At 33.5% G+C, this 26,588-nt stretch overlaps 1 protein-coding gene across 2 annotated transcripts in view; it reads right to left on the bottom strand.

The window, feature by feature from the left end:
• LOC149420894 (uncharacterized) overlaps window positions 1–4,783 on the bottom strand; it is a 107,400-nt gene extending 102,617 nt beyond the window's left edge. The window contains exons 1-2 of one of the 2 annotated variants that reach the window (XM_089635270.1): window positions 4,512–4,783; window positions 1,738–2,127 (exon numbers count right to left, since the gene is read on the bottom strand). In XM_089635270.1, the coding sequence (XP_089491396.1) occupies window positions 1,738–1,798 (61 nt within the window). In that variant the 5' untranslated portion in view covers window positions 1,799–2,127; window positions 4,512–4,783. The remainder of the gene's footprint in view (window positions 1–1,737; window positions 2,128–4,511) is intronic. The other variant, XM_089635271.1, reaches the window with a different exon arrangement.
• Between the last annotated feature and the right edge of the window lie 21,805 nt (window positions 4,784–26,588).

Below are 26,588 nucleotides of genomic sequence, written 5' to 3'. Positions count from 1 at the left end.
CAAGATTTCCACGTAGTGATCGTACTACCTCCACTCATATCTCCAGGAGACTAGGAAATAGTATAACCTATTCGTTCAAATTATTCACATATTGGTAAATCATTCACTTCAGATTGAATAATTCTTTTCCATTCAAAGGCCCTCGCTCGTTTTAACAAAGCCGATAAAATGGGATCAAACGAGGACTATTGGCGTTAAAGGATACTTTGGAGAAATATTATTGATCTTCTTAACCCTGCGAACACTATGCAAAATCTTTTTATTACGCATAAGTAATAAAACTTCATATAGCGGAATATTGATCAGGATCAGCCGTAAAGGGTTACTTTATAACATTACATAAAGTTTTATTATTTCCTAACGTTTACGGGCTGTCAAATATCAAAAAAACAGTTTAATTTTTTGTCTACCCTTCGCGGAAATTTAACGACGATCAAGGTGTAATTATTATTATTCCTTTGAAACGTCAGGTCAGGAGTCATAAAATACTTGGGATACCGTTTTACGTGGAAATACTTTCAATTTGTGTTAACGCAATCTTGTTTGGGCTCGTTAAATATTTTTTCATCCCTGAGCCCAAGGAATATGAAAGAAAATATTCTTAAGAATGTTTTAGTTTACATTAAGTTTTATGTGTTTTTCAAATAAGAAACTAATCATATTTCCTAGAACAATTAGTTTAGCCTTGTTTTACTAATTAGCGGTTTACTAATTTCTGTATTAAGACATCTTTTAAGAAATCAGCTGAATTTATTCAAATCACAGATGAAAGCTCTACATATGATGTTAGATTTTCTTGATAATAACGTAGTCATTCTTAGCAATATTAACTGAATAATTGTGGTGGAGAGAAACTAATCAACAAAAAATGCTTTGATAAAATCACATAGATATTAAATAGGTACTAATTTTATCCGAAATCAAGAAATTACTTTAGATGGCAATATTATAAGATTTTTTTTAGTGAATCTCACGTTAGGCGCTGACAAAAACTGAGTATTTATTGGCAAGGACATGTATAATTAAGATTTCGTGGGTTAGACAAGTCTGGTTCTCACTCACATAATAAGGTTTTTTATGTTGACGAATAAACTTTCTACAACGATTTAAAATGTGCCATTTGAAAACTATGCTGGTGAACATGGCGGCGTTGACGTCATGCCGGGCAACTTTGGTGCCAGCCGTCTTAATGAGCTATTGGCGTTTTCCACGTAATAATGATTTTGTAGCCAGTTGGATCCATTTTGGATCGGTTTTAAAATCAATTATTACATAATTAGACATTTTAGAACAATAATCGGAATCATAAAAAATATTTTTTAAATCTTTCACACATTTTTTACGGTATTCATAATTTGTGAAAACACCCCATTATTTTTCAAATTAATTACGAACAACACACAGACAATAAATAATCTATTGCGTACATTTTGTTTTAATATTGACCAGCTTCTGATGTATCAAGAAGAAAACATTTAAAAAAATAGGGTTTCAATAAGGTTGTGCGTTATGATGTGATACTTCCAGGCAATAAGAATAGATGACAAGCGGATCGTTTACACCTTCTTCGAGTTCACGTTATCGGATGTCGCCAAAACAATATTATCAGTCGGAAGATGAGATGACAGCATCACGCACGACTTTACATGCAAATATACTTACATGAAAAAGATTTGCAAGCTATTCACAAGAAGAGTAAAGTAAATGATGTTTGTATAGTTAAAAGTATAGACTTACCATTAAATACGAAGACTGTATAAACCAGAAGGTAGAGTACTAAACGAATCACTTCCATCATGTTCCTTTGAGAAATATTTAATCAGTCCTTTATTTCCCCTTTTCTTCCCGAAGCCGCATTTTATTTATGTAAAACAATGGAGCACAGGTTCACTGGATGTTTATACTCTTAAGCAGCCCGAATATTTCATCCATTTCAACAACATACATATCTCTGTAAAGTCTCGATGTCACTGTGTACGTCCTCTGTACTGACATTTCACATATTACATGAAAATTGTTTCTTTCTCAAAAATATGCAAAATAAATTTAAAACACAAAAATAAAGTGTTTCTGAAGTAAACCAAATCACAACGTCATTAAAAGTCCAGGGGTGTACTTTTTTCACTTCTGAAAAAGAAACAATAATGTTTTAAAATACAGTAAATAACGTTCAAAGAAATTGTTTTAAATAGAAATCCTAATTTAGTAGTGTATTATTTCAAATTTATTAGAATTATTTAGAATTACCATACACAAATATTTAGTTGGCAGATTACTTATATTTTAATCTGCCAACTAAATTTTGTTATGTTGAAATGAGATACCAATCGAGAAAACAAAATAGAATTAATCTGCCAACAAAATATTTAGTTGGCAGATTACTTCTATTTTAATCTGCCAAATAAATTTTGTTATGTTGAAATGAGATACCAATCGAGAAAACAAAATAGAATTAATCTGCCAACTAAATATTTAGTTGGCAGATTACTTCTATTTTGGATAGAGGCATTAGATTCATTAGATGACTTTAGTAAAATATCTTCTTCTTACCTAAATAAAAATTAGTTACTCTCTTTTCAAATTTGAAAAGTAAAGATAAAAATTATTGTATATCTATGTTATGTATAATCTCAACGCTGGAAATGTAGGGGAATACAAAATACGTATAATTTTTAATTTGTTTTCTCGATTGGTATCTCATTTCATCATAATAAATTACAACGTTGTTCCCCTAGGTCCACACCTAATGAATGGTAATTAGATTGATATAATCTAATGAATGCATTACGAAGGTACCAGCCAAATAATAATAATTTCAATTATTTTTTACATTAGAATTACGCAGCCTTGTGGAAATTATTTGCATGCAATTTCATAATGTTGCTATCCGGTAAAAGATAAAAACATCATTTTAATGACTCCGAAATTCAGGCTGCAAAAAAATTATGAATTACCTATCGTTATTTTGGAACATTGTGAACATTATCTATTAAATCAAGTCTAGCCTATTTTTTGACAACACTAGTTTCGGAGTGTAGCTTCTGAAAACGAACGGCTCTTTATGTATATATATATATTTAATGAGCTTTGAAAACGCTGTAAAGTAATCATAAATTTGAATACTAAACTAAAACCTTCGATATTTAAAGAAGCTATAACTCTAAAGATGAGCTCATGACGTCATGTTAATTCCCTCATGAGCAATTAGGCTTCAAAATATTTGTGTGCCTACTGAAAATATGAAAAAAATGCAAAATGGCTAAATTAGTTCCAAAAAAAATATAATTTCTGTAAAAGAGAAGATGAAGCCAGCTAGTAATTAAATATCATTAAAACTAAATTATGTTAACCTTCCCGTATCGATTTCGATATTCGGAGCACGGCGATATCCACGCTTTCGATTTTATTTGTACAAATCAATATGATTTATCCTATCTAGCAATGTCAGATATTGATGTTTAATCAAATTGAGGAATCGAACATGATTATACGTTTGCACCAATGATATAAAATTACGTAATATATTATACCCTAACTAAAGCTCTCTTATGGTAAAAGATATGCTACAATATACTGCAAAGATGTCATAACAGCTGTTATTTTTAACAATAAAAAGTAAAAAATATTCGTGAATGAAATTGGATATTTTGATATCATCAAATTCTGTCCCATGTGAAAAAACCCGGAAAAAGGCGATCAAAAGTAGTTTACAATACAAGTACTCTTGACCAATGCTTTTAAAACATCACGCTTGGCTGGATAGTTAGCAATGCTATTTGTTGAAAATGAATAAATTATTATGTGGTGACATTTGAAGCACATTACACTGTCTATCAGATCTGGCCAGCAGAATTGTAATATTAATTTAGAAAATGGTGGAAACGAAGTTAAATTATGGCGCCTGAGAGACGAATGTTCTTATTTTTACGTGTTTTTCTTATTTTAATCTCGAACCAATGATATTTGTCCAATTTCTGATTCTTGAAACTATAAATATGCAATTAATGAGGTTGATTAAGGAATTAATTTAAATATGAAATGTTAAAATTATTAGGGTTATAACAAATTTCCAACATTCTTGCTTAAATGCACATAAGTTTTTTTTTATTACGCGCTTTGGCAAGAATAGATATTTTCAGTTATTTTATTGCAAAAATAAGAAAAAAATATTTTTGTACAAAGTTTATAATAATAATAAAAGCAATATACAAATAAAGTGACTTCTGTGTGTCAATAGTGTATGCATTTGATTAGTGTGTGTATTTGACTTTGAATTATGTGGGTAATATGATTCTGGTTCGAAACCGACGTCTCTGGTAATATTTACTTTTTATTTTGATTCATAAAACGGAAATATCGCTTCATATCCAAATACATTAAAATAGATCGGGACTTTCAATAAATTATAAAAAACCTTAATCATCTAAAAATACAAGCAATACAATTTTTCCATAAGAAATAAAAATAAGTACATAGGTAATTCGCATATCAAATATTATAATATTATTTACCATAATACAATGACCAATAGCACTACCACATTATGTTATCAGTAATATTGTTATTATATTGTACATCATAGAAAAAATGTCAATAATAAAAAAAACTTTCATCTATAAACATTTTAACAAATTATTGGTTCATAAATCACAATCGACAGTAATTGATTGTCTTCTCTTCACTTGTCTCTCACTATTATATTCAGTCACTTGTGATTACATATTCACAGAGTTCGTAATACGAGTCATATTTTCAGTAAGCGTAGCACGCAACGAACGCCTGTCTCGACAGGCGGTTCGCGAGTTACTGAATACTCGGGGCTATTTGTGTGGGCCCGGTGGATTCCGTTCTCCGCGTGAATTCTTCCCCTAAACCGAATTTATTTTATTTGATCGGTATCTTACAAGGACTTGCAGAAAACGAATGGCGTCTTATACGTTATTTATGCGAATGACGTGTTTTTTTGTACAGCATTAAACTTTTAGCATGAATCATACTATTACAATTTTGACGATTTGTATAAATTTTCAGTGTGCCCATATCTCCCACCCTTTAATCCCAATGGTATTAGTTTAGCGTCATGACAAAGCATATATTAACTTTATGTAGATTTCTGAGCATGAAAAAAAGCATGAAATTTTTTTTGGGTTAATAAAACCCCAGTTTTCTTTCAATCCAATAAATTATTTGGATTTATTTATTAGTTTTTTTTATTTTACTACATTATTTATTTTTTGGTGTGGGAATTATTATTACTGAGTATTTTATTACATGATAATTTTTTAACTTTTAACAGCCCCCCAAATAATTAAAATCGGTTGGTCAGTGACCTAAACACCAAGAAAAGAATTCAAATCGTCGAAGAAGATAATTTTATGTTGATTAATACCCTTATTATTTAACGAGAAATCATGAAATTTCGCAAAATATGCTAAAATAACATGATATGTTAGAATTCCGGGGAATCCCAAAAGCCTTCAAAGCAATCCCATAAGCCTTTAACACAGACTTGTCCTAGTGAGGTTAAAAATTCTAAAGTAAAAAAATAAAATGTAAAGAAACAATAAATAAATAAAATGTTTTACATGATAAATGTGTACCTAACACATTGATGTATTATAATTAGATGAGACATGAAAGGAAAAAAATTGGTTCCATTTTTTTACCTCCAACTGACCTCCAACCCTCCCAACGCTTTAACTAAAACTACTGAATTCGGTCTACGCGCACCGCTTACCGTGTTCTAATGGAGCCTCTAATTGTAGCTCATGAGCTGCCACTACATTCACGTAGAGACCGGAATACCGGCCGATTCGTTGCGCGCGCACCCTTTATAAGACCAACCACGGACGGAAAGACCTCCCTCAAGATAATTACAACAAAAATTGAAACTATCGCAGACTGAGTGAACACCCTGTATTTCGTACTTTATCGGAGATCTTTGGCCGTCAAATAGGGTTGACATTGACGACAAAATAGGCTTTTCTTTAATGATAATTTTTTTGTGATAGGCCAAAGGTGTTCGTATGGGTTGTGTATGGATTTTACTAAATTATCAATCTTTTTTTGAACTGTCATTTCAGTGGCATGTTAAACTAAGCTAATTTTTTAAATTTTATTATCCTAAGTGTTGGAAAGGCGATACTTTCATTTGTGCCTAAGGCGCTGGGAGGGCCCAAAACGCACCAAGCGCACCTAATTACTCAGGTAATTAAAATTTACAAAACCCCATACATATGGATACAGACTACGCTTAATAGGTCTTCATATCTAGTATTAGACGGCTACATCAAAACATAACGCAGAAAAGCACACTAGAGGATTAACACTTGTAACAATCACATCTTCATACACAATCAACATCTGCCCTCATGATGAGACACTGTAACGCTGTACAAAACGTTATATAAAGAAGCGCAACATGCCATAATAATCCAAAAATGAATCACGATAACATTAATCTATCATTCGTTATACTTCTAGCACTTCATTTTTTTTAAATTTGTTAAGACCATCTTTTGTAATTAAAAATTCTTTTTTTCACCTGTCTGTTCCGGGAATGTGTTGCAGCTTCCTTATTCAGGATCCTCATCGGTCGCAGAAGATCCTGAATATTCAACATTACTGGCTGTTTGCGAGTATGTTCGAGTGTTCCGTATCACGAAGGTGTTAGCCCTGTCGATCACCATTAGTATTGCTTTTGCTTTATTACCAAGTAGGCCCAGTAGATCGCGGCTAAACCGTTTAAAGTAATTTATGCATGCAAAATTTAAAGCAGGGTGCGCGTGCACCAAATTGGTTCACTTCACGGCAACTACTGCTGTCAACTCTGCGACGTATTGTAGCTATGACCGAGTATTAATTGTAATTACCATATTATGGCTCTGGATAAAACAAAGAAAATTGATTTTTATTAACATTGCGTTTTAATTTTTTTACGACTCGCTTTAAGTCATTAAGTTAGCTGACGGCTAATTGACTACGAAACTCAGAAGTACTGTAATAAAATGACGCAATACAAAGATTTTGAAAGATTCTAATCTATCATACCTACAAAGTGGCACATATATTTTAGTTTCTAGATTTTTAAAATGTTTTCAGATAAAATATCTTAAAACATTTATTTTCGCGTCTTTTCAAATTTTAAATTATAAAAAAATCTTTCTCCATAAACTTTAAGGCGATGCACTACGTCGTGTAATATTTTAAATTGGGCTGCTATTTTTTTTATTTTTTTTTATTTGGTACGATATTTTTTTACATTTCAAAGTTTTCCAGTAATGTTGGCCTCACTGGGTGGCTTGCCCGTGCTGAGGCCTTCATTTTATAATATGAAAATATAATCCAAATATAATCTACAATATAAGATAAAATAATACATTTAATATATAATCTTGTGTTTGTGAGTGATGTGTGTTTATATTGGTTTTGTGTGTTACGTGTAGGTTTTATTTTTATTTTATGCTATGACATTTTGGTAATATTGTCTTTTTTGTTCTTTAATCCATTTTGTAATTTTGTGTGTGAATTTGTTTTATTTTCCTCAATTTTAATTCCAATTTTTACACTGTTGAAAGCTTTTATAGCATGTTATTGGTAGTGTCTTTGTCCAAAGCTTGAATTTACTGTCGGAGTTTTTATGTTTTCTTTGTACGCTATCAATAACAACCCTTACGTAGATGGCAATAAGGTTTAAATTCCCGCTTAACACCATCCGCCTGTTTTGATTTATGCAAGAAAAAAACATGGCCAAAAAGTGCCTTTTATTTTATTTTGTGGATGTTCAGGCATAAATATTTAATAAATAACTTTATTTGCCACATTATACAATAAAATCATAACCGAAAATGGGTTCGTAAATAGGAGATTTTGAACTTTTAATCAGTTTTCATAGGCCTTTACACTATTTTATTCTGGGCTTATAAAAAAATGTATCTAAAAAATACTAGATTATTTCAAAGGCCAAGATGTATTCTACTCGCAGTATTTAATTAAAGCATCTGAAAAATTTCTAGGCGACCAAATTTACAAACCCAAAACTCATGATTTTGCATTACTACGTATGGCATCGCCTTAAAACTAAATCATTTAGATATTTATGGCCAAAATCATTATCGTGATTTATTTTTGGTATTGAGGTGTTGGGGTTTTATGCCTTGTTGTATGAAAAATGAAGACCAGATAAATCACATCTTTAAAAAGTTATATAAGGTCATGGAAAGTGACGAAACAAAAACTTTATTAACTGGGTTAAGTAGGTTAGGTTAGGTTAGGTTAAAAAAATTTTTTTTTCATCGTTTCTAATGAATTTATATAACTTTAAAAGTGTGTTAATTGTCACTGTGTTGAGTTATCATGGAACCATGTAAAATAAGAAGGTAGCGCAACATGGCATAATACACCAAAAATAAATCAAGACATTAAATCATTTTTTCACTGTTTTTGTTGGCAACTAGTTCCGCTGCACAGCATTTGCATCAAAATTATGTATTATTTATACATCTTGGAAAATGTACGGTGCGCCGGGTACTTAAAAATACGAGTATACATTAATCTAATTTATACGAAGATTTTTGATTCCAAAAACGGGTACCGAAACCTGTATATATTTTTTTAAATTATATATAAATTATATTCAGTAGTCACGAGATGATGGAAACTATAAAACTATAAATTAATCGTGCTTATATCAAATATTTGATAACTAGAAAATCAAATTATAAAAATTGTTGTCCTTTTTATACACTCGGTTTAGTGTTCAGCCCTATCTACTCGTGCCCACTCCCCGTTCAGTAAACAATTGCCTGGTTCAATGACATTGACAAAGTGATCGTCGTTTTGATTGACTTTTTTCTCATTAGTCATTAGTGTCATTACCTTTTTCTACACTTTCCTCCGAGCGTCATTAAAAGTATGTGTCAACATGACAACGCGTCGCACATGACGGCCCCCGTGGCAAAGTGATAAGATCCTCGGATCGATGCCTGGTCCCTTTTCACAAATGCAAGTCAAGAATGGATTATTTTTATTTGGCACAATATCTTACATTTCTTAGTACAATTTAGTAATGTTGGCCTCACTGGGTGGCTTAACCGTGCTGAGGCGTGTATGAACTATTCGCATTTACAATTAATGTGCTTGGTTCAGAGTAATTCTCCGTTCAGGATTTTAAATTGGGTCTTGTCAAACTGGGTAACTGAATACGAATAGCCTAGCAAATTCCAACGATTCTTTTCTTATTTTTATTCCCTTCCCATTTCACTATTCCTTGCCAAATTCACTCTTCTGTAACACTTGTAGGTATTTTGTAAATAATAATTACTCTTTAGTTGAAATTTACGCATTAAAATATAAGACCGACAATCTGCAAGACGCCACTTTCAGACATCTTTTTTCAAGGTGGTAGATAATTCATAATCGAAACTTAAGTCATGTTTGATAAAAAACCAGGTATGTACTTCCCAACCATACTTTTTACTATACCCTTTCCTTCAAAACTCCGTGCAGAACCACAATATACCCCAGTTGGGTATGCTATAGTTCCACTAACTCCAGACAGTTGGAATTCTTGTGCGGTGTTCACATAAATAATAAATAATACAAGGGCGTTTAAAAAGTGTCACCACTGGTAAAAAAAAAATTTTTTTTGTTTATTTAAATTGTTATAATAACAACAATTCCGATGTCTGTAGTGGTTTAAATTCCTCTTAAAAAGACGCCGAGGGCTTTTTAACTTCCAATCTGAATAAAGCCATTAAGTTACCTCACTTTGATACATATAAATACTATATTCTCAAAACTGTCTTTATTAATAAAACCTCAGTAATAAAACACAATTTTTTAACGAACTCGATTAATCACAATCAGCATCATTTTCATTTCATTTATACAATATGTAATAATGATTTATTGAGGACACAAGCTATGAATAATACGGTATAATTATAGAACTTGTGTATTTGTGACCCCTTAATAAAATATTCAATATCTCCCTCCATTTAAAAAGTACTGAATAATATATTATGTTGTGATGCATAAGTGCACTGAAGTATCATATATTAAATGTCCCTCTGTAAAATCATGAAAAAGATTTAAAAAATACTAAATGATCAGAAGTTATGGTTTATTACGGAAAACTATTCAATTGAATGTCATTTTGTACACTTTGCATAGATCCTGTAAAATATTCCAATCAATATAAATACAAAGTTACTGAAATATTAAAAAAATATATGTATTCATATGAAATTGATTCGGAAAATATAATTTCTTTTGCACAAAGTCAATAGTATAATTAAAAAAATAATAATGAACTTCGGCCGATTCTGATATCACAAAGAGTGAGACCATTACAATCAAGACGATGTGACCTAAGCGGTCGATTATAATAAAATAATCTCTAAACTTTCGTCGACTTTTCAGTTATATAGTTTTAATACGCCTCAAGAATCTTATTTCTACGCATTTAGCCTGCTACATCCTCTTGTCTGCCAGTTATATGTATCCCTGCCATTCCTCAGGGTCGGTATAATAACTCTATGATGAACTGGCAAAGTTAAGATAGTGGAGTTCGACATTACAAAACATCAGTGCCACAAAACGTTCTGTATACAACTTCGTCCCCTAAAGTATTTATATTTTAAGAAAGTGATAAATTTGATTTCCATCCGATTAATTACATAATTACTTGGTCAGTTCAATTGTAGGGTTCAGGGGAAGACCAACTTAGCTTAATTACTCCCAACCAGCAAACTTGTCAGCGTATTATCAATCATTTAATCAAATAAGTGGTAAGGCCTAAGTCTGGGAGAGAAACGCAGAAGCCCATAATGCGTAGGACGGTACATATAATACCTTCAGTTGGTAAACTTCCCGACTAGATTTATTAGATAACGACCCTAAATTCTAAGCTGTTGATAACTTTGGTCGTAAAGAAGTGTCGGACCCTCGACGTTCGTGTTTCGTCTAAAATTGGAGTAAAATAACAACTACGGGATATACCAATTATGAATAATTTATGATAGAAATTTGTTTTGCTTACTTTCAACCTTACCTAGCCTAGACTTTCCCAACGAAACATTACCCAACCGATCCTAACAAAACGTCCCAACTGCCTGAAGCCAATCCGACTATGGGACATCAACACTCAGTCTGGGGGATGCTGTGACGCTATGGAGGGATAGTAAAAACGTGAGATGAAGGTTGGAGTGCTTAGCTATTCAAAACTGGTCACTAAAATTGACTTGTAACAACTCAAGTAACATTTCGTTTGTAACCGAAAGTATCTACCACTCTGCATATAGGGCAAATTCATTAAAAATATATTAAAATATTGGTGTAAAATAACACATAGTTATGCAATAAATAAAATTAATTTTCTCATGACAGATTTCGAATCCACTGCTTTTGGGTTCGGATCCAAGAAGCTTTAAAATTTCTGATTAAAATGTCTGTGCAAGATCAATGATGACATAGGCCCTGAAGGAAATAATTTTCCTCAGAGCCTCCCGTGTGGAGTTAATGTCAAAAAAAAGAAGATGTACATTCTACCCTGGTATCTACTCACCTTATGTGTGCAACTTTGGAAATGTCACATATATTATATTAATCTCAATATATAAAACTCGAAGATTAGTAGTCCGATATAGCTCAAAGTTTGTACTTCTTAATGCCAGCAGTGTTTAGTAAGTATTTTAATGATAGAAAAAGTTGGGGACCCCCGAGGAATATTTATTGCAATATTTCTGCACCGGAATCAGATACGATGTAATGTAGTAACAGTAACGTTGTGGTATACAGTGGTGTATGGTGGAAGAAGTCCAAGACGCCCGAAAAAGACATTAACAATAGCAGAGCATTACGGGGTCCACTAGTAAAAATAAGTAGATCAAAATTCCATCTGAAACCGCATTAATTAACGAAAATGTTTCTCCCTTATTACTAATGTATCTACATGCAATGATAATTTAATTACCATTATGATCAATGATACCATTATGATCGTTTATCAATGCATTTCATCGTATTGCTTAGTCACATTCATTGTAATTATACACTTCAGGTGATTTTCAACAACAACGGCGCCATAGAAATGATCAAATTTATATTATTTTATTACATCCTGCGCTTTACCACGAAATGATGACGCAAATTTCACTCGAACCTCAAATGTTCAAATCAAGTACGTTGTACGTTCCGTTCATTTACGTTTCACGTTCGCTACTAATAAATACACATCATTATAAAACTATTCAGAGTCACAGCGATGTACAGTTATATAGGTACTATACGCATATTATATCTAGATTGGATATCGTACATCAACACAAGTAAAAACTTTTGTTCGAAATCTCAACACAATAGTCGTGCAACTGTCACAGATACGAACAACAAAACATGTAAAAGTATGTCTTTATTCCAGTACAATGGAAGATTGTGTAGGGGGCGCGTGGCTTTGTGATTTGGGGCATTTGTGTCAACTTTCCGAGTATTTTGTCCGCTCCTGCGTACTGGTATGGCCATATTAGTATCGTCTACTAGTTGAAACACAGGAAATTTAATAGTGTGTTGCTCCGAATGGAAAGCATTACCCGTGTATTAAATGTGTTTGAACACTGACTGCAAACGGGTTAAACCGTATGTGATTCTGGTTAAACCCTGTATCCAAGTAGTATTCGGTCAAAGACGATAAAAATGAATTAGGTACATAATAATTGAATATCTAACGCAAAACCGGCCCGTGGCTGAGTTGACTTTACTTACTCGGCTGGCTAAGTCCTCCATCACAACACTAGCAACATTTTCCGCTGTGATGGTAGTAGGAGATTTTCAAATATTTTCAGGTTATTCGTAACCCGGGAATGTTTGTCTTTCTTAAAAAAAAAACAAAAAGGAAACCATTTCGGTAAATCAATCTGTTGAGTCAATAATTTAGTGATTGTTTTTTTAAACAAACAATAAAAAGGTCACGTAGAAGTACAAAGTTTTGTGGAGGGCCAGGATTTAACCATTTGGAGGCTCCACTGTTCTTAGCTCTTCTCTTCACCAGTTGTAAGGTTTGTTGGTTGGAAGACACCGAGCCTCATGGCTACTAAACGTATGTTACTGGTACAAGGGAATGAGATTTGACTGATATTTGTCGTTTAAGAAGATTTGTGAAGGACCAGGGATGGATTTAACCATTTGGAGGATTTACTGTTCACCAGTAGGGATGGTTGGTTGGAAGAGACCGAGCCTCTTGGCTTACGCGACTGGTACAAGCGCAGTTGCGCCGCTGTGTTCTGATTCTTATTTTTTATAAGAAACAACAACTTTTTTTTAGAAAACAATTTTACTAATCACACAGGAAGCCAAAATAATTAATTAAGTTAACATCCAATAGGAGAATACACCTTAAGAAAAAGTAAAATTATATGGTTTTATTTGACTAGGCACTATGAAGTAATCCATAATCACGTGTTTTTGAAAATTTGATCGCTTAGAAATATTTTTGATACTTTAATTAAATATTGCGGGTGGAACACATCTTGGCGTTTGAAACGATGTAGTATATGTATATAAGTCTTTTTTAAACCCAAAAAAAGTGGGTATCAGGCCCGTAAAACTGCTTTAAAGTTGAAAATATCCTACCTACAAAACTATTTTCGTCATATTTTTATTCTATAATGTAGCAAGTTCAGTTCCTTAGAAAGTTATTTTATAACAGCCCTGATGATGGTACGGGGGTACCGAAACCAGTAGACAGTAAAATATATCAATACAGTGACTAAAACCAAGTATTTTCGTTTAATTTATTTCTTTGGAAAGTGTTTAATATTTGTGCCTAAACTTTTTGACGATGTTTTTTTCTTGCAATTTAAGCTGGAATTTAAACCTTATCGCCATCTACATGGTGTATTATTGGTGAGTCGCCTTAAAGCATTTCTCGAAGCACTGATGTCAAAATTGCAAATTGATAACAATTCTCAGAGGTTATCTGAGATAGGTAAGTACTACATGAAGCCTTAAAATGTTCTCAAAAATATTTACATTTAAATTTGTAACTTGAATAATACCTCCAATGATAAATGGGTCATTGTCTGCTATAAGGATATTGCACTTCATTGTGTTTTTGTTTGTGTTCAGGTTCGTTAGAGCCGCCATTCGCGGACAAGAATTATTATGAGAGTCAAATAAGTCTCATTTTTTTATGGCATATTTTTGTTAATGCTCTTGAAAACAGATGCCAAGCTTAAAATAAACTAATTAAAAAATGTCTGTTTACAAATAATATGAAATTACATTAAATTACATATTATTTTCTTCGTCACTCGTAACTGCATCTTATTTAGATGTCTTTCGAGATCCAAACAAATTTGAAATTAGAGGTTGCCCACCACTTTCCCAAGGAGAAACTGATGGTTTCCTCCTTCACCGTAAACGTCAAAACTCTAATATTTTATTTATAAATGAAGCTACTTTTTATAAAAATTACTCTAGACCCGCAATGTCCATGTATACAGAGTTAGAAGGCAGTGTGCGAGTGTGTACATGTTGTTAGTTATTTAACTGGATTACGTCACATCTCCGCCAATCGGTGTGGCTGTCAAATTTTATTGAGATAAAGAGCAAAGGTTACGAGAAATATTAAGATGAGATTGTGACTTGACCGAAGTAGCTAAGTTGCAGTCGTCTATCAGTCCTGCCGATAATAAGCGGAGCGATCGGACCAGCCGCAAGCGAGACTCTAGCTTCCCGAAAAGGCATTCGAAAAATGTATTGGGATTGAGGGGAAAAGAATCCGAAGAACGTATGGATAAAATTGAGCATCGGGTCACCAGAGGTAGGGCGGAAGGGCTCCGGTCACCCGCACTCAGTCCTTAGGCCCGCTCATGGCGTCAGGGGAGGCGCAGGCGGGTTATGCAGCAGCCGCTTTGGAGTTACGAATATCTTGACAGTTGATGACGGGACTGGGTCTAGTCCACCCCCTCGACGGAGTGAAGAAAAATACAAAATAATAAGATCATTTCCAACTCCTTGTAATAAAGCAAGTCCAAACACAGCAAAACCAAATATGAAATGAAATATATTATTTATTTAACTTTTCAATATAATCCGGGATTAGTTCATCTTTTTACATTATGTTACATAATTTATTATTATAATAATTAATAATAATAACGAGTTTATGTGGGGAGGTTTGTGCAATTCCACACATCCCATTAAATATATACAATAATAAGAACAACACCAAGAAAAGACGTTAAGCATTAGATTGACGGGGCCAACAACATTATCCAGTGCACTGCGATGCTTGAGTCTGGGCTCTGTCGGGATTCCATGATAAGTACATTATGGCAAGTTGTAATGTTTTTAGTATTATTTCGATAGGTTCCTGGGACATGAGTAAGTAATTTATTGATAATTTTCGATTGATAACTTAATAACCCGATACTCGAACCCACAAGGCTTAGTATTTATATTAATAATAAAATTTAATAGCGAGTTTGATCATTTCACCTTTCTAGGTACTTATAATAATATTTATTTAAATTTACTAGCAGTAAGCCATACTTATTAACAGCAATTTCTGAGTAAATGCTTCCCACGTAGAAATGTTTTACAGGCGTAACGCGTGATGACGGTTAATTAATTTTCATGAAACAAGATAATACTCGTATTATAAGACATTATAATATACACATCACTTCATAATTAATTTTAATCTGATCAATATTCAATTAGTTACGATTTGTGTCTCATTTAATATAAACAATTATAACTAACAACCTTCCTGACAGACCGGTAAAATCAAAACCCGCGCATGGTGCAAATAATAAATAATAATGTACTATTTTGTTTTCATGAAAGAATATTTAAATGGAGTAACACTATAAATAGTAGTAGATACTCTTTGTGTTCTCTAGTAAAAGACCTCCATTCAGATTCAAAAGGTTGCAACGTTGCCATGATCTTATCAGCAACATTTATGGGAATTTTAAGGTCCATGGTAGCGTCAGTGACGCTGAGAGCGACAGTTTTATGCACTATTGAAATGTATGGGAGCATATTATTTGAGCACAGCGATACAAACGTGCTCTGACTCTATTTGTTCATCCTAAACTGTAAACGAGATGACTGATTTAATGAAATCGTAGTTGTTTAAATCCGGTGATAGTATGTGTAGGAATTAACAAGGTATAGAAGAACGAAAAACGAGATGACCAATAATCACTTACCACTGTATCTCTGCAAAGGAGTACACAACGCAACCACAATATAGTGAGCTCCACCGCGATACCTCGAGGTTATAATCACCACAACATAAGTAATTAGTACTGAAAATGATATTATGCACTGTTTAGTAACACTTTTATGATTATCCCTCCTCCTGTCTCCGACTTTGTTTTTGTTGCACATCAATCACCTTTTGACATGTGCACCGATTCATTGCTACGCGGACGACAGTACAGTTCATCATAGCTTTTTGTTTGACAAGCCCCCAAAGGGCACACAAACTCCAACGGCTCGGAGGGCTTTGAAGCAGAGAATGGACGGTTATCTCGAGAATATTTCCTCCTGGGGTAAAAATAATCTCGTCGAATTTAATGTTTCAAAGACCCAATCCTGTCTGATTACGTCTAAAAGGGATCCAAATGATAATCTAGTCTCCTTCAACGGAAACAATCTTCCGAACAGGCCTTCCATTGATATGCTTGGTGTAACTATAAGTGACCAGCTCAGGTCCGGGGGCTCCATCGAAGCCAGAGTAAAGTTGGCCTCTCAGAAGCTGGGCGTAGCTGAGCACAGGCATCAGGTAGGTATGCTGTTCTTGTTCTATCGGTATTACAATGGAAGATGCTCTGACGAACTAGCGTCATTGATCCTTTCGGCACCGGTGCGTAGTCGGGATACACGCCAAACGCGCGCCCGACACTTGTACACGGTTGACATTTGTCACATGAGAACGGGTCGCTTCTACGATTCGTTCTTAAGTTCAACAGCTCGGCTGTGGAACGAACTGCCGGCCGCTGTATTTCCTCCCTCCTACAACATGGGACTCTTCAAGACCCATGTTCACTCCTTCCTCTCCACAAAAAGACCCTCCACACAGCATTCCCAAAGATGACATAGGCCCTGAGGGAAATTATTTTCTTCAGGGCCTCCTGTGTGGAGTTAATATAAAAAAAATCCCAACAATCTAGTTCTAACCGAAATTCCCCTTTCCCTTGGTTTTGTTCCATTTTCTAAAGGTCCTTTAGAAAGCAAGTATTTGAAAAAATTAAGCCGATGGTAACTGTATTTTGTTTCGTGGAGTTTGAATTTCGTCGTTGTTGCATATTTTCGCTCCTCGTAATAATTAATATAATTATCTCATTAAAAGTTTGTCAAAGAGTACAAATTATCTGCCCCAAGTGAATAAACATTACACAATTTGATGTGTGATAACAACAATTTGTGTTGTCGAATGGTGCTAAGATGTACATCTATTATTATTAACTATTAAAAGTGCCCGCGGAACATTCAAGACCAACACCCGAACTTCGAAATAAACCATGAACCTTCACAAGGTAAAGACCTCCCTTTCCCACTCCTATTTTTCTTGTCATAAACAAGATCGTGTGATTATTTTTGCCTCGTTAAAATTACAGTCCATTCGTCCAATACCCATCGATTGGTACGCAACATGCACTTTCAAGATAGTCAACTTCCTTCTTTTTACTTTTCAGCGAGATTTTTTACACAGAAAACACAAACAACTTGCTTTCAAGATAGTCTTAATCATTATTCTGTTCAAAAAACAAATGAACTCGAATTTGCTCTATGTTCTTGCCATTGTTCTAATTTTCAAATAATTTTCCAGCAAGGTGATGGTTAGGGATAGGTAGGAATTAAATAAATGACATCTGGCTCAGAACTAAACACGTTCTCATTTCAAAACCAAATACTACTATCACTGTGCTCAAAACGCTACCAACCAAATTAGTTTCAGAGAGTTTCAACAACAATTACGCATCAATTACAAAACAGAATCGAAAAGATGCCTGAAGTGATCATATGCAAATTTGGTACACCACTGACTAATCTAAGCAACATTAATCTTGCGGCTAAATAAAAAATGCCTATTCAAAATGATTTCATGTTTTTTTATCAAATGATCAACCCTTGATAAATTGCATTGATAGCTTAGTGTTCTAAAGTAGTCGCCCAATTAGCAACAGGTTGGAGTTCATATCCCGGTTGCGGAATCAACCAACTTTACTCATGCGACCCTCAATTCCATAAATTTGAACACTGTACATAACATCTAATAAAAACTGTACAAGTTCTTACTAAACAAAACTCTCAGTTCTAAATAATATACTATCATAGTAAATTTAAGAAGGAGCGTGTCCACAGCACACAGGTGAGATTCATTAAAGTCAAATTGCCAAATAAATGCCAAAACCTTTCCAAAGAGAACGGTGCGAAGTACGCATAACAAAGGCAGCCAAGTCACTTCAATATACATTCGACTGAGTGATATAATAATGTTAACCCACGCATACATTATAATATTGTTATAACGCGTGGCGTACGCGTGTCGGTACCGAGTACTGGGCGTTGACGAATCAACGCCATTATCGTTTGACGATTGTTAACTGTTGAAAACAGCCGTTGGAAATAACTCCGACGTTGTAGAAACGTTAGCAAAATTAATAAATTACGATCCTAATAACATAAAAGTTTCGTAACGCTATGGAATTCTAACTATTTGGGGTGTTAAGACTATTATAACGACAGGCAACGAGCCAACCTACTTCCCGCTTGATTCGCTTAACGCTTTGCGCAATGTATCAGATAGAAAAGCCTTAAAAACAGCCTTATCTGATAGAAAATCTAACAAGGATGTCTAGTGGGAATGTAAATTTATTCACAAGACCATTAGAAATTACGCATAATATCGTTCGAGAAGTGTAAATAATTTTTAAACCTTTTAAAAATTATTTGAGGCCAAGATCTCTAAAAATTTTTCACATGACGACCTGTGACCTCTATGGTCGAGGGGTAAGTCTCTCGACTAGCAATCCGGAGGTCACGGGTTCGAATCCGGCGTGCAAAAATAAATTTTATTTTATTTGTTCGCTTTATTTCGCAAATTTATTCAATAAAACTAATATATTGTTTTTTTGCGACACGTTCGAGAGTGGAAGATACTCTCAGTATCACCCTGGTGTAAGACCGTTATTGAGATTTGAAGAGTTGCTTGAAAAGGCTTTATCCGCGTTTGATGACAAGATTTGAATAGATAGGTACTTCCACACATTACTTTTCCTCATCTCCTACACCTCTTCACTACCTTAAGCCTCACAACATACACCGATTGGTAAGCCGAGTCACAGTGGCTCCACACGGTTGGGAGTAGTTGAGACTATTGCGCAGAACTTACATTTAAAAAAAATGATGTAGTCATAATTGCATTGCGTTGTGTTGGATCATATTTGTATGTAGTTACTGATATTATCTAATCCAACCGTTGGAGTTGGCGCGAATTTTCATCAATGGCGTTAGGTAGCTATTTATGTGTCATTTCCAACAACTAGTTATATTTTGGCACAACACTAGTAGTAGGTACACGTGCAATAAAAATCAGCCTGTTTGGATGCTTATATCACGTGTTGGACATTCTGCTAACCTTTTTGCTAAGTACAATAATTATATATGCTTCGAATGTATTATTTTCCGGGTAAAAACATAAAAATATTTACAAATCGGTAGCAAAGGAAACGTCATTGAAAAGAACAACAAAATCAATCCAAATTTGCAAAGGTATTATTATTGTGTTTTAATAATAATTTCTAACCGCATCTTCAAAGCACAGGGACTCAATATGAGTCTACAATTACCTAATTTGTTTTTTTTTATTGGTTTTTTTTTTTTAAAGAAAGACAAATATTCCCGGGTACGAATAACCTGACAATATTTGACAATCTCCTACTACCACAATGCAGGACTTGGCCGAGGAATTAAACACACTACGCCTGGGTGGGGCCCAAACACCTTGCCAACTCAGTCTTCGACCGGTCATTTGTACTATATATCAACATAATATGTTTCAGACATTATATTATTAAAAATAATAATTTCGGTTGTGACTCCATTTATGACTCCGGTTAAATGAATTCTTGAAATTTTGTTTTGAATTAAGGTTTAATTTTCAAAATTCCATTATTTGTTGTGAAAATTCAGACAAGCCATAAATTTTCAACCTAAAATATATTATTATTAATATAAATTAATTTTGACTGTATCTTTTGAAATTGGAACTGATTTATCAAAGATGCAGACTGTTTGTACAGTGATTTTTCACAGGCCTGCGCAAGGTAGGTAGGTATAAACAATAAAAGTCAAAAAGTGAACCTGTCGACACGAATACAACATCAGGACCTCAGAAATGTCACAGGGTAATTTGTATTAATTTACGCAGCGTCGCTAATTCCAACACTAAACAAATATTGAAAATAATAATTAACGTCAAAAGATGAATCTAGCCACAAGAACAGAATGTCAGGAACACAGAACTATAATTGGGTATTTCTATTTGGTTATTATTATATTCGTTTATTGCTCAGTGAAAGAAGTTATTAAAAATCGCACAACCAGGAAACCATTTTATTTTTATTTTCCGAGTGGCTTATTGTTTCATAAATAGGTAGCTACTTAATTTTTTACGCATCTACTCGTATTCACAGAGGTTCAATAAAAAGCACCCCACTTGGGTTATTTAAAAAGTATTATAATCTTATATAACTTACAAGCATGAATAGGGTATAACATTTAACGACTAGCGTTTTTAAGGTTCAGTGAAAAAGTAGCACCCATTCATGGCCATACACGTTTAACACATAAAATATAAAACGTAAAGTGTGGAGATAGTCGAACAAATCAAATCTTCGATGATATTGTAGTTTTTATTATTTTTTTTACTATTTCCCTATTGTTTTGAGAGAGGTAGAGAGATTTATTTTACATTAGGTACACACAAGAGGCCTTGAGGAAAAAGTTCAAAGCCCAACGTCCTATTTTATCTTTGGGGATGCTGTGTGGAGGATTGTTTTAGGAAAATGAAAGAGAAGAAGTTCTGTAAAGGAAAAGGGTATGAGGGGTGGGTATTAATCTGAGGGTCAATGTGACCAGGAGTGACGGACGTATGAATCCATCCCTCCCACTGTGGTGCAAGACGAGGCGTCGTGGGTAGGCAAACGTATTCACCTCATCCCACGAACCCTGCTAAGACACCAAACGTAGAAAACCACCTGGGTGAACTAATGGCAGAGATGACTCCTGGGATGACTGATGGTTGGGTGTTCGTTATCCAATAAAAAACATACTTGCAATGTTTTCAGGAGATCGTAATAAAGTGGTCATTTTCAAATAATATATATCTTTATTTAAGAAAGTTTGCACATTACAACTAAAGATGCATATTATGATGTACACATATAGCGCATTGCTTTGTAAAAGAATTTACAAGTTTATGAAATTAACAGAAAAATACAAAAATAATATGATGAAGGTAAAAAGAAAATAAAAGTACGGTTAGTTGAGGTTTCTCAAATACCGCCTCACTAGGCTAGCCTGTGTTGAGGCAAATTTTTTCAAGTTACTTCCTAATACCTTTGAACATACCTGTGCTTGTATTTTTACTATACTTGTATTCAATGCATATTGATTATTCATTCCTAAACTTCTAAAACGACCCACAGCCAACCATTGGAAAGTATCTTTCAAGCCATGCTTTTAGATTTCCTGAAAATTATAGTTAATCAAGACTTATTCGAATAATAGTTTTTACATTCAGTTCAATATTGAAGCAAAATTATTGTTTAATCTTAAACTATAATGTTGTTTTAAAAAATAGTTTTATTTATATTGTAATAATTTGTTTAATATACACTTGCGGGTACTTAAATTATTTTCTGAAAGGTGCTCTCAATGTATTATCATAACGAACCAAAATTCATCCACAAAGTAAACACTCCTTCCCTAATCGACCGCAGAGCCCCACTCGGAGGCGTTTCTTCTGTAAACTGTCATCGGTTTACTGTATGATGACGTCACCGGTAAATTAATGAACCTTTTGTAAGAAAATTGGTTTGTATGTGTAATGTTTACTATATGTGTGATATGGTCCAAAGAAGTTATAACAGTGGAGGATGCAGGTTTCAACGATTCGGGAATTTCACAGTTTTTTACTATCCTCGAAAAAAAAATTAAAAAAGGAAAGCATTTATGTATTGTTTTTATGTTGAATAAATTTACTACAACGATTTAAAATGTCGTTTTGCCGCCAAAACGACATGTTCGTTTTTATTCGTGAATTCAACGACGTCGAAGTAAAGCCGGGCAATTATGGTGACAGCCGTTTTACCAGACAGTTGCACCTTTTTGTGAGTTTTTTTGTGAATAACGTTGTAACCAGTTGGAACCGTTTCGGAATGTGCGATTTTAGATTGTTATGAATGAAAAAATTCAAATTACCAATTTTTAGAATAATGATCAGAATCTTCATCACATTTTAACGGTTTACACCTCATTGTGTTTGTGTACCACTATTAAATATTTTTATATTATTGGATTAAATATTTTATTTTCATAGAATGTGGTTACTTTGTCGTTTGATATATCAATGAAATAAAAACTATAACTTTGTTTATAGCCGGGAAAATTGTTTGATTCAAGGACCAACAGGTTTCGCCTAGTACAAGGATCACCATGATAAAATTTAAACTGTTTAACTTAACTAACATTTACATTTGCATCCTGTTGACGCTTGTGTTTATTGATTAAGTAAACGATTTTTTTTGTGGAAAGTTATTGTTTTATTTTATTAAACATTTCAATGACGTTTATAAGCTTATATTAACCCCAATAAAATTGAATTAAAAAAATCAGTCCTAACAATAAAGTTAACGTTTAAAAATATTGTCCTCAGTAAAGAGGGATACTATTCTTGATCAAAGCGTTGCATCAACGCGTTGCTTAAAATAGATTTTTGAACCTGAATGACGATTTACGTCTTCCCTTCATATTCTCATTCCCCCCCCCCCCCCTCACCCCCCCACCCCCCACCCAACTTCCAAGCATAATTACATTCCCAGATTGAAAAAAGCGCAATATTCTAATGGCTCCGTGCAGCTTGGACTCTTGATTAAAAAAGGAACTTGTACGTTTCAAGCATTACTTAACCCTTTCAGCACCGTACTTTTGTTTTCACATATAGACCATATTTTATGTATCACACCTCGAAATATGATTTGAAAAATTTTTAAATTTGTGTAATAACATTTTTTTTTAATTTGATTGTTATTATTTTTAGGCCCCAAAAGGTTATTTTTTATTAGCAAGGAAAAAAATTATGTCAATGAAAAAAATATTGATTGACAAGTAAACATTATAAAAAAAACATAATGGATAAGTAGTCCATGCAAAACAGCTGAAACGAGATCCGTCATTATATGAAAGGTATTTGTAGGTGGAATAAAGATTGCAAAAATAGCAGAAAAAAATGACGCCATGAGGAATATCCTTCACAAGCGATACACAAAATACTGAACTATTTGTTTCATAAAATTGAGAGATGTTAATCTTTTTCTTTGTGATCCGGGGGAAGAATTCTGGTATTGAAAGGGTTGACTGGCTTAATAGTTATTTCATCACTTGTGTAGTCTCGTCCATATACGTCGTTGTTATCCCAGCTCACTGCTCAGCTTCCCACTGATTGACTGCAACACGGCTCCCGTCAACACAATAATGAAACAGTCTCCAGCCGACGAATATTTATTCAGTCATAACGCAAAGGCATATGTGATTCTTCGAGAATATTTCGAACGTTCCAGAAATAGATCGGTAACTTTCCGGCTTAAATATTATCATTCTTTATGTTTGACAGTACTGAGAGGTAGCTTTGAAAATTGACGCCAGTTTTCTAGACTGTCGGATTACGGGAATAAGCTCATTATTTAACTAAAATTGGCGCACCTGTCAGTAGAACACATCAAGGTGACCTGTTTACTGTGGGATGAGAATTCGGAACCGCGCCAGATTTACCTTAATGAGTTTTGCAAAAAATGTAAATATTTTTTGCATTCATTCATTGAATGGCTCACTTTGTCATATTGATCTGAGAAACAACTGTCAAAATAGCAAAAAAAATTTACGTGTTTACTTGAGCCTAAATGAACTACACATATATATTACCTTAAGTATGAACTATGCATAAAAACATGTTTCCTTCCGTTTTATTAGGTATTTCTTTATGCAGCATTTTTTCTTCGTCGACCGTTGAGATAAAAAAGCGCGCATAATAAATAATCATATATATTTCAAAGCCGTCAGGGAAGCTAAATACACCAAATAAAAATCCGTTTCTAAACACTGTGTTTATCGCAATCCATTTGGACCTTGTCCTTCGTAAAGTTTATTTAAACGTAAGGGTTGAAATCGTATTAAAAGCACAGATTTTTGTAGAAAGACACCAGTTTTCCAAAAACAGTTGTGAATAATATTGGTTTGCTCCATCGACTGAACTCAATGCTTTATCATTAAAAATATTGAAAATCTACACGGAGAAAACTTAATGATAAAAAATATATCGAATTTGTTAAGAATTTCTTAAATTTTTTTAAAGAAAGACAAACATTCCCGATAAACAGACAATATTTGAAAATCTCCTACTACCACTATATTAAACGGGAAATGTTGCTTGTGTCGTGATGGCAGACGATGGATTGAGAAGGATGGCGGCCGAGGAACTGAACGGATGACGTTTGGGTGGGACCCAAAAGCAAAACAAATTTGGCCACTGACTGGTCATAATTTTTTGCCAGGCCCTTAACGAATCAACTGATAGGTTTCCTGATAAACGATTATTAAAATACCAGTGGATTATCTTGATGTCGGTACACGTGTTCATAAAAATTCTAACAAACACTTAGTTATCATATATTATTAATACAAACGCAGTAGCATAAACAAGTGCTCCGATATTTACGAATTTACTAAAAGTTTATGAGGTAGTGGTCTGCAGTCCCGTTTGTAACCGGATTACCTAAAATATTGAAAATACGTTTAATAAATTTCGCTGTGTAAGTGAAACATTTAACAAAAAAGACACTAACAAACAAAGACACACAGAAAATTAAAATTTAACAGTCGAAACTTGGGATCAAACTCATGACCTCCGTATTACCGAAACAACATTCTTACCACTAAACTTCTGAGACCTGCATATTTTTGACGTCATTTTTAACGATCTCATTTTTTTTCAATTTAAGAGTAATTAACAATCGATAAAAATGGCAGAAAATAATCAGGTCTCAGTTGTTTAGTGGTTAGAGTAGTATCCCGGTAAGTTTGAGTTTTTGATTGGAGCACCAGTTGCTCCCGTTACTTTTTATATTCTTTTTGATGTTTCATTTAGATTAATTAATATTATTTTCTTCTTCAAAATTCTTTCAGTGAGAGGAATTCTGAGGTGCAATATTATATTTCAGCACATAAATAACCCCTTATATATATAAACAGGCTAGAACACAATCATAATCCTCGTTTTAACTATAATGAAGGACTTATTGTACCTAAGCATACACATACATATAGACAAAGAACGTTAAACTATATGATTCCCAGTTGTTTTAATATGTTACCTGCTGAAATTAACAACTGTGCCCAAAACAAACAATTCGTGAACTTACTGAAGACTTGGCTTACTGAAAGAATTAATTAGTATTAGCTTACAATGATATATTATTCTAAAGACTTTTCTTCGCCAGTGCCTGACCTTCATCGAGTCCCGGTCACCAGCGCCCGGCGTCGACTCACTGACCCGCGCTTGACCTGCCATTATCAGCCAGCATCCGGTATATTCTTCTGTCCAACGTCCACTCTCGTCACGGCAACTGACTCACCAATAAACACATGTGACCTTCACAACTTTCTTTCATTTCGTGCCTTCACCATGGATCCCCAAAGTTATTTATGTATTTCATAATTTTCTTATGCTATATTTCTGTAATTTTTGTAAGTTTTTGGTTTATAAATATAATTGTAAAAATGTAACTGTAAACTCATTATAATAAGATTTATAATGGAAAGAACCCGTTAAACCCGTTAGATTAACTGTTAAAAAGCAGTTAATCGGGAATTTTTTACCTTATATTTGTAAAGTGTGTAATATATAATAAAAAATTAAAAAATGAATAAATATTACATAACTTTCAATATTTGAATATCAATGTATGTTTAATCATAAACTGAAGCAATAGTGTTTCTCTGATTTATTAGTATCTACATGAACCATGGTCACTCAACACTTATGTTAGGTAAGATCCAAAATAAGAAAAAGCGATTTTTATTAAATTAATTTAATAAAATTGTATTAGTCTTACAAAAGGCAGTTTGATTGTAGTAAATCGTTATTTTTTTTTAAACGCAAATAAAACACATACAAATTATTGTGATGGTATGTTAATACCTACATAGTTCTATAAAATTTTAAAAAGAAAACTTTATCACTTCCACTGAATTATTATGCACATGTTTGTAAAAGCCCATATGGGCGTTTAATA

This window comes from Hesperophylax consimilis, chromosome 9 (assembly GCF_061612785.1).
Source record: "Hesperophylax consimilis isolate HC1 chromosome 9, BYU_Hcon_1.0, whole genome shotgun sequence".
NCBI lineage: Eukaryota > Metazoa > Arthropoda > Insecta > Trichoptera > Limnephilidae > Hesperophylax > Hesperophylax consimilis.
Note: the sequence above shows the minus strand (reverse complement) of the source record. Positions and strands in the feature narration are given on the sequence as shown.